Consider the following 16,860-nt stretch of genomic DNA (forward strand, 5'->3'; position numbering starts at 1 on the left):
TATCAGTATTCAAATATACAACTATTCAAATTCACGGCAGCTGTATGCACCAAGGAGTGATAAGAACTTTCTCCTTGCATACCAAAGAGGAGTTTTCTGCAACCCTCCTGTGTTCTTGGAACCAGATGGGGGGGGGAACACCTCTGGGAAGAACGTGTGGAACAATCATCAACTAGCCAGCCTCTGGAGAGAATGCAGAGCCAATGAAGAAGACAGTGCAGGGACAAGTTGAAAATTAACTCCTGGGTTGGCTCCACCTCTTAACCAGCAAAGGGTGCTCTCAAAATTATATATAAAGAAGCCTGGGCACCCCTCAGTGGAGCTGTGTGTCCATGTGGGTTTGATTCTGTGATGCTGATGGGCTGTTAGGCTGCAGAGGCTCTGCTGAAGGAGCAGTGAAGGTTTGGTGTGCCCTGGCAGCGATGAGTGCGGTGAAGGTGACAGCCCTGGCGCGTCTCTCCAAGCTGCTGAAACCCCTCCGGGCTGTGCCAGCACGGCCCTGCAGCCTGGCTGCCTGCTCCCGGAAAAACACCAGGAATGCTGCCTGTAAGTCACTGCATCCCCTCCAGGTCGGTGGGAAATGGGGGAGGCTGGGGTGGGAAGAGAGCTGGTGTGGTTGAGTGTTGTTCTTATTTGTTAGGGAATTCAAAAGGGGGATTTGGGAACGTGGCTGAAAGAGTGAAGAAAAAAGAGCGGATAGAATGAGAGAAGCCAAAATACTTGGTGGAATTGCATGGTTCCACCTTGTTCTTTATTTCTGCTGCCAGTGGCACTGGGATTTTTGTTACTCCAACCTGTGGCAAAAAGCAATCATTAGTTGGCTGCTTTCAATGAAAACTGGGCATGAGCATAATTCAAAACACATTTAGCATGAATTGATTCTCACTCAGAATTTCATAGCCACTGCAATGTTTGACTTGGGAAATGAGGCCTAGAACAAGCCACAAACCCCTCCAAATGTGCTGCACAGACCTCCAATAAATCACTTTGAAGTGCAAGATACTCCTGGAGGATGTTAAAGATTTAGTTATTTAAAATACTGATTAACTTCCTTTCAGATAATATGGGGCCAGCCAGAGATTGTGTCTACTCACTGCTGTGCAGATAATGTCAGCTGGAGAATAGCAAAGAGTAATTTCTTATAGCTAGAAAAACCTTTTGTTTCTTATTTTTTCTTCTGTAAATTTGTTCAGCGTAATAACTTCTGCCAAAGAACAGAGCTGGGTTCTTCCTCGAGCATTTCATGGTTACCCAAGGTAAGAGGGGATCCCATTCCAAGGAGAGATCAGACAGTTTGTTCTGTCCGAGCACCACTGCTGATTGAATGAGCCACAACTGGTAGTTATTTTTTACTCACATTCCTCTTTTCAATTTGAGACAGATACTGTTTACTCCTTCAACCTTCCTCTCCTCTATGCCGTTCGTGCAGGAAATGCCAAAACAGACTCATTTGGGAAATCCCTGTCTTTGGAATGGGATTGTCTCTGGTTTTGGCCGGCAGGGAGTGGACAGGAGCTCTGAGTGAGACAGCCTGGGGGTTACTCCACAGTTACTCACACCAGGGTTAAACAACTCAAAGGCTGACAGTTTCTGCAGCTTTTGGATTCCTCTTGTGACCCTGCAAGGACAAAGGGCTTTTTCTGCACTTCACTGTAGAAACACTGAGGAGAATTGTGGCACGGATGTCAAAATTCCCAGCGGTGTGGAGGACCAGGGAGTGTCGTGCTGAGCTCTGAGCTATCTTGTAATGACACGTGGAGGTGGAGGATCTGGACATTCATTTTTCAGAATAATTGCTGGAAATGCTCTCCATGGGGATTTTTATGCCTAATTTAGTAATTATTAGCAGAGTAGGTCTGAAATGAATTTTTCCTTTCTTGCCCTTTTAGAAGTAGTTACAAGAAGAATCCTTCAAGTTTTGGGATTTTTTTTCCCCAGAGCCACACAATCCAGGTGTGCCATCTCCAGGCCTGCACATACAACTGCAGTGCCTCCCCAAATTGTCCAGGAGCTCTCTTGCAAGCCCTTTCCATGCTGACTTCCTAAGCCTGCATGCATAATTTCAGCAAGTGTTTTTTATACAGGAGAAGATAAAGCCTCTGTTTGCTTTACCTTGCCAGCTGGAGTTACCTCCCCCCTTATCTGGGCTCAGCCACTGCCTCCTCAGCCAGGCTCCTATCTCAGCCAAGCACTGTGGAGGCAGAGGAAAACTCAGCATTTCCCAATCTGCTGTGCTCCCCTGTCGAGCTGGGAGCACCCTGTCAGCTACATCTGTCTGATAAAAAGCTCTGGGCTGTTTATCAATAAACTGGCCTAAATCACAGCCCCCATCTGACATCAATTCAGCAGCACTTTCAGCACCTTGTCACGATGGGCCTGAGCCAAGCAGCGCTGTTATCTTCCCACATCTTGATTCAGACCAAAAAAGCTTCAAGGAAATCAACCTATCTTGGATTTCCTCTGCAATATTTAGTCCCAGTGGCTGAGGCAGAACTGTGCTCCTTTAAAGTTTAAAATGGTTCTTTACTGAGTTTCAGCAATATGTATATTTTATTTTCTTGTTCAGAGTGTGTTGCTATGGCAAACAGGGCTTTATTTCCTTCCCCTGGGTGGGGTTTCTCAGCTCTTCCCACTGCACAGTTTGCCCTGGTTTATCTCATTTGTAAAGAAATCAAAGCACTTGATTCAACAGGTATTTTTCTTTTCAAAGACTAACATCTGGATCTTGGTTCCCACCCTGAGGTTTTACTGAACTTCATGCTCAGGAAGAAGTAGCATGTGCATGTAAAAAACTGTGTGGAGATTGTGTGAGTGATACAGGAGGGAAATAAAAGTGTTGCAGGTCTAAGTTATCTCTCTTTAGTTTTGTACCTCACCAGCCCATCATTGCTGAAAGTGTGTCATAAACTTTATTTTTGTTGTGCAGTTCAGCCCACAAGAAGTGACTTGCTCTGTTCAGCTTAATGAAAAACTCCGCCAAAAACTTTTCATTTTTCAAAACTGTGCAGGATCAAACCACCAAAAAGCTTCACCAAGTTGGGTTGTCTTAATGGCACAATGTAAAGCAGTGGCATTTGAGCCTTTTTATTTCATCAGCTTTAACATACAGAAAAGGTATGGTTGTAGTTTTCTGTGATTTTCTATAATTACACAACCAGGTGTAGATGTAATTTCTAAGCTGCCCAAGGTTATCAGGTGTATTTAGAGGATACATCCTGGAAGAATGGATGAAGGGAGAATGGTGGATGGATGACAGTATTTTGTTGGTAGATGGGAATAAGCCCCAGTATCTCTTGTTGATGCTGAATGTAAAACATCTGAAGCTCCTCTGGGCTGTCCTGATGACCAGGAGCTGCCTAAATAGTTGCCTAACCATGATCAATAAGTGATTAACCCTAATCAAAATGTGATTAAGCCTGACTGAATCATGATGTTTATGGCAGCAGGTCTTTTCAATCTCATTGATTGTCCATCTTTTTAAGCTACAGGAAGCATTCTGTTGAGAATAATAAATTAGCCACCCTAAAAAATGTTGGGGGTCAAACCAAAAATTCATTTGCTTGCAGTGCTGCTACACAAAAAAGACTCTGCAGGGAGGAAGTAAAATGAAATTTAAACGCAGTTTAACATCCTGACATCACGAGCTGTTTGTACATCTCCTGATGATCTGTTTGTGATCATGCAGCCACTCAAAGCAAATCGTTGGTCAGATTTCAACCTGCTCTTACTCAACTCAGTACTTTAAACATGTTATATTGTGAATGCAATGAAAACTTCTTATGCAATGTTGGTAAAAGAGGGCAAACGCTTCTTGCTTGGCTCTGCTTGAGTATCTGGTCCTGTCTTCATTTCAGTAAAACATTCTCAGTGTTATAACAGGCTCCTTGTGACAATTCAAAAGTACAAGGTAAAAAAAAAATCTCCAGAAGAGAAATGCAGATTTTCAAAATGATTTTAAGAGAGTAATTAAGAAATATGATTGTACAGCAAGATGAAGGGTGGTGTTCTGCTCCTGGCTGCCCAAGGAGAACTGGCAAAAATTAGAGCTCTTGCTTTATCTCTGTGCTTTCACTGATGCTTTCAGCTTTCTACAGGCTTTCCTTTTTTTCTTTAGTTTTATTTTTTGCTATGTGTTCCTTGCTGGCAGCTGGAACAGAAGGAATGATGAAGGTTTTAACCAGTTTCATTGAGATGTCTCTGCTTCAGGCAGTGTCAGGTGAATACTGAGTTCACTTAAGTTGAGTTGACCCTTTCACCATCCAAGTTGGGGACTCTTTTGACCTCTTGCCTTTCTGACAGCCAAAAAAAGTAAATGTAAATATTAACTTTTCATAACTTTTCCAAGCGTGGCTTGGAGAGGGGACCCTGCTGTGCCAGGGCCACTCACCTCAGTGGATTTTTTGGTGTGGGGGCATAAATACTTCTTTGGTGTGAGGAGAAATTCTTTGGTGTGAGGAGAAATACTTCGTTGTGAGGGAATAAATATTATTTTGGTGTGAGGGGATGCTTTTTGGGATGAGGCGATGCTCATTTGGTGTGAGGGGATGTACTCTATGTGAAAGAATCACTTTTGATGTGAGGGAGTAAATACTCTGTGTGAGGGAAAACACTTGATAAAGGAGAAACGCTTTGGTGTGAGAGAGTAAATACTATTTTGGTGAGAGGGCACACTTTTTTTGGGTGAGGGATGCTCTTTTGGGGGATGTTCTTGGTGCGAAGGAATCCCTTTGGATGTGAGGGCCCCGCTTGCTGTGAGGGGACGCGCTTTTGACAGGGGCACGGAGCCCACCCTGAGCACGGGAAATTTCCATCCCCACCCTGCCCGGAGCTGCTCCCGCTGCTCCGGGGCTGTCCCAGCGTGAGGAGCCACCGAGGGCAGGCCGAGCCCGCCCCCGGGCCATGGCGGGGAGGCCGTGCCGGAAGGGGCCGCGCCGGGCCGGGCCGGGCTGGGCGGCGGCTCCGCGATCTCCGTCGCGATGCTGCCGCTGCTCCGCCGGGCTTGGGCGGCCGCCGTCACCTCCTCCTCCTCGTCCTCGTCCTGCTCCTCACGGCCGGGCAGCCGCCGGTGCAGCCTCGGCGCCTGCTGCTCCTACCGCCTGCGAGACGCCCGTGAGTGCCGCTCTCCCTCAGCCCCCCTGCCCGCCCTGCCGCTGTCCCGCCATCGCTGCCCAGCTCTGTGTAGGAAAGGGAGACGCCGAGCTCTGCCTGGCTTTGTCCTCGGCTGAAGCATCAGGAAGTGGCGGTGTTTTAAATAAATACAGGGAGTGTTTTGCGCCGCCTTTGCCTGAGTTGACCTTACGGAGCTCCGCAGTTTGCGCTTCACTGAGGGAAACCGGGGCGGGAGGGAAGTTTTTCAGTCACCCCTCGTGTGAGTGATTTGAAGGTTTAATTTATTTTCAATTGCTCGTTTAAAAGACTCAGGTATCTAGTGAAGTAGCCTGTAAAGTGATGCTCGAAGCATCACGATTTGGGGTTCGACAGAGGCACTGCCTGCAGGTCACCGGGTGAACAGCTCCACACAGGTGGCAGTTCTGGTTTTAAGCAGAATAAAATCCTGTGGAAACCATTCATGTACCTGTCCTGCTTGTGCCAGACCCAAGCTGCCCCCAACATTGCTGGGTTTGGGTTTGACGGGAGTGGGATCAGCAGGAGCCTTCTGCCCGAAGCAGTTTGGTCAGGATCGGTGTGGTTGGGGTTAGCTCCTGCCGCAGGAGCTCTGAACCCCCCTTTGTGCAGTAACCCCTGTGCTTGTGTGTTCTCCTAGAAAATGTTTTGCTTCCCAGTGGGAATTATCCCATGTCTGGAGCGCTCCCAGCTCAGCTGATGGTGCTGGTGCGTAAAGAAAGCTGTAAAACAAAGCTGCCTTAAAATCTGGCAATAATATGGAAACATCCTCTCTAGGAAATAAGGGACAATTTCTTTGCAGAGCATTCTGCAAAGGCAGAAGATACTGACATGGTTCTAAGTAAAATTACTGCGCTTCCCTGTTTGGCTTTGAGTCATGCAGCTGGAATGTTTTATTTTTCTTTTGCTTTCCTGGGCACCAGCTGACTCGAATTAGCCTTTGGTGACACAGCACCTTCCCTTTGCCAGAAAGTTCTGTATCCTGCATCAGCCTGACTCTGCCCCTCATCTTGCAGTGCATCCGCTGTGGCAGAGCCCGCTGACAATTCCCGGAGGTACCCGCCAGTCTCCCATCAACATCCAGTGGAGGGACAGTGTTTATGATCCTTTCCTGAAGCCTCTGAAAATCAGCTACGACCCCACCACCTGTCTTCACATCTGGAACAATGGCTACTCCTTCCTGGTGGAGTTTGATGATTCTGCTGATAGATCAAGTAAGTAAAAACTCAGGGGGAAAAAAAAAATCTATTTAATGTCTCGTTAAGAGAGGAGAAACACCTGTGTGATGCAAGATCTGATGTTGAAAATGAAAGTACAGTAAAAAAAATGCTGGGTTTAAAGTGGTGGGAATCACGATGAAGAAATTCCATACAGACTTCACATTTGCAGTGTTATTACCATGGGCATTGTGCACAAATCCCCTGCTGTGTGTTGAAACTCCTTTCACAAGCCTCAGTGCCATGTCTTGTAGGTTTTGTAATAAACTTTACCCACACAAGTCAATCTTCAGTCTTTTCTATGTGTACCTACTCAATTCGAAACCTGATTTCCTTGCTGCTCTTTATTGAAGTAATCTGCCACTTATCTTTTGTGGTGTTAATAAAGATATTTACTGCACTTGAAATAATCAGCAGCCAAAGGAGTTGCAGTTGGAAAGCACACAGGTTTATCTCCGTGGGGTTTTAGGGAATGAAATAACACTGGGCTCTGCCCTCGGGAGCAGGTGTGTGTGTGTGTGTGTATCCCTGTTGTTTTAGGGGAAGCAGGAGTGCATGGAAAATCCAATCATGCATTCCAGCAATTTCATGTGAATAAACCTCTGACCTGAGCGGCTCAACCTTTTTAAAGGCTCAACAGAGTAAAAAAATTGACTTAAAATCAAGATATTGCTCCCAAATCCCAGATTTTCTGTCCACTCTTCTTTCTAAAAGCTGCCTTTGCCAAAGGATATTGCAGAATATAAAGGTATTTCATAAGGATGGGTGAGCTGGTAGCAATTGGTCGGGGCTGTTGTGAAGCACATGATTGCTCAGCTTGTCCTGCAGGGAAAAACTGAAGGACCCTGAGCAAGTTTGAACCTGTTGGGTTGGAATCGTTTATGTTTTAAATGACTGCTCACCCTGAGAGCCCCTCCAGCCTCCTGAGGGATTTAGCAATGCCCTCGGGGAGGGAGCCTCCAGCACACAAACAAACACTTTGTCGTCACAACACCAACATTTGTGGCTGATGTTTGGAAAGAGGCTGATAAAACAGTGCAGCAAAAAACCGTGGTGGTGCAATGCATGGAGCTGGTGTATGTTTGGGGCTCGTTTTGTTTTTCTTGTTTCTAGCTGTTCACTTGGAGTAATCCATTTCCAAGAGGGAATATCCTTGTCCTTGCTCATTTAAGCACTGATATAATGAAGTGCTGGTTTTGTCAGTGAGGTTGGGTTAGAGGACAGACATCACCTGTTACCTCATCAGTGATTTTAATTTACTAACTTTAGATTTGCTTTGCTTTTCATCAAACAGCCTCTTGCTTTATAAGGCACACCCCACTATCTGTTGAGAATAAGATCCTGAAAAGTCTTTAGTGGAAAGGGGAATTTGCCTGTAGGGGGTTGAGAAATATGCAATATTTAATTGCACAGGAGCAGTTTTTGTGGCATAAAGGCAAGGCTGGAATCATCAGGTGCTCACCTCTGAAAGATCTTACCTGCTTTGTAAGACTTTCCTTGAGGTGAATCTTTCCCTGTGACCATTTGCTGTCTTTTCATCATCCTTGTCTTCCTTAAATGAATTAAAGTCCATGGAGGGTAGGATGGCATCAATCAATCAGTGACAGGGCTCCAAAATGACAGAGAAGCAACAGACAGTGAGGTGTTGCTGTAAAACCCCCTGTTTTCAGGTGCCTGCCTTTCTCCTCCACCTTTCTCTCTTCACTCTTGCTGTTTCTGGTTTTTCTCACTGCCAGCTTCTGTCTAACAATCATAGAAATCCAGAGAAGAAAGCTTGGGAGCAAACAAAAGCACCACAATCGAAAGAGAAGATGAGAAAGACACCCAGGATAGACAAAAATGCCTGAATCCTGAGATGGGGTTTGCAAGACTTGGGCTAAAGCTGAAGGTAGAGCAGGAGGAAGAAGAGGGTGAGGGGAAGGTATGTACAGCATGTGGTCTGTCTGTATGTGGTGCCACCAGAAACGAGGCTGAACCAGAGCCAGGGCTGCAAGAAACACCTGAAGTGGTTCTTGTTGTTAGAGCCCCTTAAACTTCAGTTTTGTTTTGAAATTGTCAAGGGTGTAATTTGAGACGAAACACTTCTGAAGGGACTGAAGTTCTTGTTTGTTTCCTGTCACTTTCTGGTGGCCACTGCAGCAACCTGAGCCTCTCCATACACGTGTCTGTGCCTGAAGTTTTTTGTGAGGCAAATACTCAGGTGCCTGTGGTTAATAACACAAATTTGTAGTCACTCGTGGGTTTGCATCACCACATACACAGGAGTGGATCGTGTTAGAGCACAGAAACTTCACCTCTGGGAGGCTTGGCTGTGTCACCTGCATGTTTATCCCACCCCTTCTCCAGCACAGAATCCCAGGATGGTTTGGGTGAGGACCTTAAAGCTGAACCCATTTCACCCCCTGCCCTGGGCAGGGACACCCTCCACCATCCCAGGCTGCTCCAAACCCTGTCCAGCCTGACATTGGACCCTTCCAGGGATGGGGCACTGTGATCTCCCAGTGATGGTCAGCATTGCATTCATGCCCAGAGCTCAGCAGCAGGGGATGAATTAATTCAATGTCACTTTGCACAGCTCGTTTGAATTTATTCCTTTTTCACACACAGGCCTCTCTGGTTCAAATTTCAAACCTGCTGGCTGGCTCTCAGGAAAAAAAATAATACAAGAAAATCTCTTAATGCCTCTCATTGTTTTCTCCTTAGCATGGAAGTGATTAACTTATTTCCAAAAGCAGTGTTGGGATTAGGTGGTATTGGGTGCTTTATACCAAGGTTTGCTGTAAAACTTCCCCATGTCCTACAGTTCAGTAAAAATCAGCAGATGCTGATGGTTTAGTGCTGGCTGAACCCTTGGAAAAGCTCTTTTCCAACCTGAATGGTTCCCTGATCCCATAAGTGTTATTAGCCCTTGGGAAGCAATTAGGGTTTCTCATTTACCAGATGTTCTGATTTCATAATTAGCAAGATGACTTTGCAGGATGATTTTGGTCAAGGTAGGAGGGTACGAGTGGAAGCAGAAAGCTGGGCATGGACTTCATTCATGTGTTTGCAGATGGATGGGAGGCCTTCTGAAATCAGGAGAGCAGACTGAAGCTTGACCTTTACTCATTGATGAAAAGGGCATTAAATCTTTCAGAAGCTTGCCCAGTGGCACACTGGATGTGTAAATCCTTCCTAAACAGCTTATAGGCACAACAAAACATATTTCTGGCTGACCTTTGCTTGTGCAGTCTGGAAGCTGTGCTGAAGCAGAATAAGATGTTGGGATTTTTGTAGCTTGCAGGAGACTTGAACATTTGACTCAATATACAGATTTTTCTGGCATTATTTGCTTTTTGAAGTCCTGTCATGAGAAACGTCAGCATTTTTCACAGATCCTTGTAGGGATGTCATTGAATGCAATTTAATAGATGTGTCACTGCTGTGTCACCTGGTCAGGCAGCCCTGACACTCCTGCTCTGACAGAAGGGTGAGAACGTGACACTCATCACTGTGACTGTGCCAAACTTGGTGCCAACTAGGAAAACATTCCCTTGAGGGGAGATGGATGAGAGGACTTACTCATCTCCAGTTTGGTGCAGGGAAAACCAGAATGTGTTTGCTTGAGTGATTTGGTCATGGCAAAGTGTAGGTAGGCACTGTTTGAGTTGCTCCACCTAACACTTTTTCTTGGGCAAGTTTTTTTCCAAGGATTTACTTGTCTGGCCAATTCTAAATCATATTTATTAACATGTGTGTCTTGTTTTGTTTTCTAGTCATCATTGGAGGCCCCTTGGAAAACCAGTACAGGCTAAAGCAGTTCCACTTCCACTGGGGAGCTGTCAATGACTGGGGCTCAGAGCACACAGTTGACTGTAAATTTTACCCAGCAGAGGTATGAGATGAAATCCTCAACAATGCAAATACTTAGCTCAGGTGTGTCTGTAAAAACTCCCAAAATGAGGAATTGCAGTTTATTTTCAAGTGCTACAGCTCATCTGCTGTTTTATTCTATAAAAATTCTCTGTATTTTCTGGAGAACAGCCTGAAAACTGGACATTGGCCCCATTACTAAAAGTTAAAAATCACTTTGTTTATTGCTACTAAATTTTTCAGAGAAACAAACATATACTCTTAAAAGACATCACTTTATTTTCTGTTTGCTACTGATGAACAGTTACTAAAATAGCAAAACTTTGATACTTAAGTAACTGCTAAGAAAGAAAACATCGATAAAAAGGATGAAGTCAGTGAAAATGTGAAACTGTGACAGCTTTGAGCACAGTTCTTTGCCAAAGGAGAAGAATTTGTCAAGTGATGATGGGTTATTTTTAAGGAGGGTTTCTCTCCTGTTGGTGTGTTCATGGCGGTGCTGCCAGCTTGGCAAGATCCTCATTAACAGGGAGGCTGTGACTAAGTTTTTGGGCTGGAGTATTTCTTTAACACATAAAACCCCTCAATGTATTGGCTGTCAGCAGTGCAGAGGAAGATTGTTGTGTGCAGGAGGATGTTCCTCAGGAGGACAGGGTGCTCTGCTCTTCCTGGGAAGAGAGGAAAGAGATGGAAGACTGAGCTTTGTCTGTGCCTTAGACCAGCATTCCTGGAGGCAAACTGCCACAGACTAAATCTCTTTTAAATGCAGAGGATCTTAACTGCTGTTTAAAGCAAAAGAGAAAAAAGGAAGGGAAGGACCATTATTGCCCAAAAGCACTTTGTTCCTCATTTCTGTGGTTTTTGAGGAGCTCCCTGCAGTGCCTCACCCTGCCAGGATCAGCAGTCAGGTGTCTGTGCTCTGTGCAGGGGCTGATTTCTCCCTCACTCCTCTTTCAGCTGCATTTGGTGCACTGGAATGCTGTGGAGTACCTGAGTTTTGAGGAAGCTGTGATGGAAGGGAATGGCCTGGCTGTTATTGGAGTGTTCTTAAAGGTAATTTTGTTCTGTGGGACCAGCTGTGATGGAGCCTTTCCATTTGCATTCAGTTAAAGCCAATTTAGGGCAATTAAGGGAAGGTTGAGAGGGGATTCCATCAATCCACATCAATGTTCCCAAGGGGTGTCAGAGGATGGTGCCAGACTCTGTTCAGTGGTGCCAGGATGAGGAGCAATGGCCAGAAACTAAAAAAAGTTTCACCTCGATGTGAAGAACTTTCTCTTGAGGGTGGAACAGCTGCCCTGGGAGGATATGGAATCCCCCTGTCTGGAGACATTCCAGACCCACCTGGATGTGTTCCTCCAGCTGCCCCTGCCTTGGGCTGGATGATCTCCAGAGCTCCCTTCCAACCCTAAATATCCTGTGATTGTTGTTATGAAAAAATACTAAGGCTGATAGGTAGAACTGATTGATTATTGATCAGTTTATTGATTCTCCAACCCCTCCCTGTCCCTGCAGCTGGGAGCACGGCACGAGGGGCTGCAGACCCTGGTGGATGCCCTGCCAGCAGTCAGACACAAGGTCAGTGCTCTGAGGTGTCCCACCCATTGTCACCCAGCAGAAAGAACACTTGGAGAACCACAAAACACCCAGAAAAGCTTTCTTCCTTAAATTTTACCGGGGGGGCTGATTGACACCTTGGAAGTGGGAAGGGAAGCTGATTTTTCAGGAGGAATTGGATAGTTGAAGCTTTCCAAACCTCTTGAAGAAATGCTGCTCTTGAGATTGTTGCCCTTACAAGGATATGCTTCAAGTGGAGGTCTGTTTACTGTGGGATTAAGGCTTTTTTTTTTGTCAGGTCTTTGAGGAGGTTATTTGCTTTTTTATAAACACTGACTTTTCTGCTGGGGGAATGGGATCGTTCCTGGCAGGCTCCTGCCAGGAGAGGGAGCGCTGAGTCTCTGACAGAAGCATTTCCTCCTTCCCCTGCCTGTTCCCTTCTGAAATACACTCAAAAAACCACATCGACCTCTTCAGCTTCTAATCTCATCCAGCTGAAGTCGCTGTGCCACTGCTTCTCACAGGAAGGAGATTTTAAAATCCAAATAAAACAGGTTTTTATATCAGAGCAGAGACAGCTCTGCCAGATATGCACCAAACCTGTCAGTTCAGTGCCAGAAGACTTCCCCAAATCTGAATGTACATCTATTTTGACAATATAATAATTTACAGCATGTGAATTTATAAGAAACTAAGCCAAGATCTCCCAGTATATCCTGACACTCCCCCTGGAGCAATGTTTGGGTGGGAAATCCTGGGTTTTAAAGCTTCTACATTCTGTCTGATATCCCACGAGTGGGAATGAACATTCTGGAGATGGGAATATTTGATTTAAATTAAACTTCAGTCCTGTTCCTGCTGCCTAAAATCACATGGTGAAAAGTAAAACACTTTTTGTTTACAGTCTTTTAAGGATCTGGCACAGCTACCTGAACTTATTCCACCACTTGTTCCCTCTTTTTCCTGGTCGCATCAGCTCCCACAAAGCCTTAGGCCGCTGATCCTTCTCACTCCTTGTTTTCCTGCACTGAATTCCTAATGTTTTGTGAGGAGACAGCAGAAATATTTAACTTCTGTCTGCTCAGCAGCTGCCCCTTACACCTCAAACCCAATTTTACAAAAATTTGAGGAATTTAAAATAATAACATTATTAATATTCCCAACACCCCACTTCCCACGCACATCACAGTTTTTAACCACATCAAGATCTTTTTCAACTTTCTGTCCATTTTTTCTCAAAACAACTTAAAAACATCCTTAAAAATGGTTTTTTTCCTGCTATTTAGGACACTGTGATCGAGTTTGATGTCTTTGATCCCTCGTGCCTGCTCCCTTCCTGCCCTGATTACTGGACCTACGCTGGCTCCCTGACCACTCCTCCCCTCACTGAATCAGTCACGTGGATCATTAAGAAGAAGCCAATCGAAGTGGATGAGGATCAGGTAAATCTCAATTTTCCTTTCAGATCACACCTCTTGCTGCCACAGAGATGCTCAGAACCAATTGTTTGCTAGTAATTCTCTGTGAAAACACAAACATTCTCTGTTTTCAGAAATCTGTGACTGTTTCAACCCAGGATTTGGGGAGGAATCCTGGCATTAACAGCCACTAATACTGAAAGACCTCTCCAAGACGTTTTTCCAGCTTTATTCAACTTTTCCATCTATTCTCAAGAGTTTTATCTTGATATGTGATACAATTCTGGAAGCTGCCCCTTGAAAACTTGGGGGATTTTAGGAACTTATTGGAATTCTCATAATTTTGCTGTCCTTAGCATGATGCAGCCTTTTTTGTGGAGGGAAGGGAAAAAGGGAAGATTTTGTGAGATGGAGATTGTTAACAGAGAACTGCAGGCAAAGTGTGGCATTCCTTTAAATTGAAATTTTTCTCATTTTTTCTTTTTTTCTTGGCTCTTTACTCTCATAGCAGTGACTTACCATTGGAATGGCCTTGTGAGCATTTAAAACCTGATCTGCTGCTTTGTTTTAGCCCCAGTTATAAACCAGTGAGAGGAGAACAAATTGGGCATTGTTGGGATTCCCTCTTTTCTGTATGCCAGGGAGGCTGTAAAGGGAAGTTGGATGAAGTATTTGAGTGGCAATAGCTCTCTCAGGTGTGCTACATTTGGGATTTAATTTCTCTAAGGATAGCAGATAACTGATAACCCTTCCATGCTGGTGTGGATACCAGTGGATGTGGATGCTAAAACCCCTGAGAACATAAACCCAGTGCTGCCTTTGGTGCCACATCTGGGATTTGATTTCCTGAAGGATAGCAGGTGACTGATAATTCCATGTTGGTGTAGATTATGGGACAATCTTTACTACCAGCAGGCGTGGGTGCTAAAACCCCTCAGAACACAAACCTAGCGTTACCTTTGATTTCACTCCCCTCTCTGAGAATAAACTCTTGTCCTTTGCCACGAATTCCCCGCGTGGGGGGTTCCTGGGAGGTGACTGGAGTGGCCCTTTGTGGTTCCCAGCTGGAGGCCTTCAGGACGCTGCTGTTCACGTCGCACGGGGAGGAGGAGAGGAGGATGGTGGACAACTTCCGCCCGCTGCAGCCGCTGATGGACCGCACCGTGCGCTCGTCCTTCCGCCCCCAGCTCAGCCCATAGCTGCCCCAGCAGCCCCAGCATTTCCCTTTCTGTCCATGCCCTTCCTTGACTGTCCCCAGAGAAACTGTGGGGTTTTTTAGTTTTGATTTTTTTTTAAGAAGTGAGTGATATTAACTCTTAACTTGTTCTGGGGCAGGGGTCAAGAAGGAATTAATAAGACAGCTAAAGATAAGGACAGGAGAGCTCCTCCCCTGTTCCTTCTCTCTGAATTTTTCTGTGTTTCTTCAAATGCTCTTTCAGTGTCTTGCATGAATTAGTAATCCTGGGTAAAAATTCTTAAGAAAGAGGAAGTGGGAAGCAAAGAAAAGTATCAGGACTGATCAGGTCCTTTTAGGGAATTGTTTGATGTCTGGGAAGAGAGCTGGAAGGGAACTAGCTTGTCTCAGAGACATTTTACCTTCTTTTTTCTTGGATGAAAGGAGAAGGACAAAAATGACTTCCAGGATCTCTTTCCATTCTGTTGGTTGCACATTCCGTGTTTGATATGGGTGCCCACTGTAAGGACATCAGGAGCCAGAAGGCTTTTTCTAAAACCTTTTAACAACTGTAGAAGCTTTGGCAGCTTTTGTTTTCCTGTGTTAATAATCTATCAGGAGAAGGGAGGAGAAGAGAATTCACCAGGACCTAGAGACTGGCAAGAACAGCAAATTAGGTGAAAATGTCCAATTGATCCCAGGAAGCTGATCACATCAACAGAAAGCAAGATTAGATAAGGCCCAGCTGACCCTCCCAGTGGGATTAGGAGGGCAAAAACCCAAACCGGTGCTAGGAGAGTGTGGACAAAACACAGCACTGAGAAAGAGCTTTTATTTCAGTAACTTGGAGAGTACCAGTGCTCTCTTCAGTTTTGTCTTGAGATGTATTTTCCTATGAAAACACTTACCCAGCTTCAGGACCAGTGGGGACCAGTTTGTTTTTATTGCACCTTATGGTAACAAGGTCCAGTGGGGGTTGGAATTGATTTGTGGACCAAGCAGAGCTGCTGTGTGAGCTGCCAGCTCTGAGCCCTTCCCAGGAGCTGTGATCCAGCAGCCCCAGGGATCACTGACCTCTCACCTCCTACTAAACCGAATTTTCTCTCAGGCACCTTTCCCTCTGGCCCTTCATGCTCTGCTGTATTTAGCAGATTAAATTCCTGCACCAGATTTCTGATGAGGAGCAGCTCTGTCTGTGTCATGTCCATGGGTTGTGTTTCAGGAATCTTTTCAGGAATCTTTCCTTCCCTCTGTTTGATTCCTGGTGGGATTCAGCGAAGCCATGACCTGGCTTGGCAATGCTAAATCCAGTTTTCCAATTGGTACTTTGTTTTTTTTTTAAAGTCCTAGTATTTCGTTTCAAAGCACCTTAACACTTTTCAGTGTGACCCTGATGATTTTAAGGGTTTGAGATCATGTTGTTGAAGCAGTTGAGTGCCCAGGTCCTGCCTTTCCTTCCTCAACAGCTCTACCTCAGGCTGTTGTTCTGGTGCCACAGTTGTGCCTTTGTCCCTGCAATGTGGCCACTTCAATTGAGTGACTCTGGGTGCTGAAAGGAAGGAAATCTCCCTCTATCCCAGTGCAGGATATTTTTCCTGTTGGGAATTCAGTGGAGCTCTTTGGTTTCACCAGTTCCCCCAAGCCCTCCCTGCCTGGGGGAGCATTTCCCTCTTGGTTGTGCCATCTCCCTTTGGACGGGGCTGGGATTATCCTGGGATGGTGGAAGGTGTCCCTGCCATGGTAGGGGTGGCACTGGATGAGGTTTCAGGTCCTTTCCCACCCAAACCATTCCATGATTTTCTGATTCCATGATATCAGTTGAACTCTGCAAGCTTTGCCATCATCACTCAGATTTTTAGCTACAAAACCACATCAGTGATGATTTTGCTGGAGAATGATACAGTCCAAAACAAAGCTGGAAGGAATATCTACAGTCCAGGGAACAGGAAAAGAATACTTTTACTCTTTGCCTGAATATATAATAATTATGATCCAGTCATTAAGTCTGAGATATTTATTCAGTGCTGTTCTTGGAGACACTTTCTGAGGAGGAACCTGGAGAAAGATGGCAGCAGCTCAGACAATTTCTACTCATTAATAGAAAAAAATGTAATACAAAGACATCTTAATGTTGCCTTCTATTTAAAACCAGAGCTGCCTCAGCAGCACTGGGCTGTAGGTGCATCAATCTCCTTATCATTTATGAATGGATCTTTTTAAAAGCTTTTGTAAATGCTCAGTTTTTAAACTGCTTTTGTCATTTCCACTGAGTTCTTGGATTTCTCTGATCCACTGAGAAGAATCACCAGTTGATCCAGCTTTCCCAATAACCCCAAAAATCAGATTATTTTAGGGAACTGCCAGGGTTTAACTGTTCAACCCCAGCTGCTCTGGAGCTCTCTAGCAGCCTCACAGCCACTGAGTTCTCCATGGTTTCCTCCACTCAATCAGATTTTCCTCCTGGATGTGTAATTCCCTTTTGAACCACCCTGCATCCATCAGAGGGAATGTGGGGTAT

The 16,860-nt window shown here is 45.2% G+C and overlaps 1 protein-coding gene across 1 annotated transcript; it reads left to right on the forward strand.

Moving 5' to 3' along the window:
- Positions 1-4,967: 4,967 nt before the first annotated feature.
- CA5A (carbonic anhydrase 5A) lies at positions 4,968-16,395 on the forward strand. The gene is made up of 7 exons (XM_030955925.1): positions 4,968-5,109; positions 6,141-6,338; positions 10,097-10,215; positions 11,151-11,246; positions 11,709-11,771; positions 13,037-13,192; positions 14,233-16,395. The coding sequence occupies exons 1-7, from the start codon at positions 4,977-4,979 to the stop codon at positions 14,365-14,367; spliced, it is 900 nt and encodes a 299-aa protein (XP_030811785.1). The 5' UTR covers positions 4,968-4,976; the 3' UTR covers positions 14,368-16,395.
- The last annotated feature ends 465 nt before the right edge of the window (positions 16,396-16,860 follow it).

This window comes from Camarhynchus parvulus, chromosome 11 (assembly GCF_901933205.1).
Source record: "Camarhynchus parvulus chromosome 11, STF_HiC, whole genome shotgun sequence".
NCBI classification, from domain to species: domain Eukaryota; kingdom Metazoa; phylum Chordata; class Aves; order Passeriformes; family Thraupidae; genus Camarhynchus; species Camarhynchus parvulus.

Excerpts from the sequence above, each read along its gene's own strand:
- CA5A (XM_030955925.1), top strand. The coding sequence starts at position 4,977 with ATGCTGCCGCTGCTCCGCCGGGCTTGGGCGGCCGCCGTCACCTCCTCC. Across the intron at positions 11,772-13,036 it reads TGCCAGCAGTCAGACACAAG|GACACTGTGATCGAGTTTGA; the intron begins GTCAGTGCTCTG and ends CCTGCTATTTAG. Across the intron at positions 13,193-14,232 it reads TCGAAGTGGATGAGGATCAG|CTGGAGGCCTTCAGGACGCT; the intron begins GTAAATCTCAAT and ends TGTGGTTCCCAG.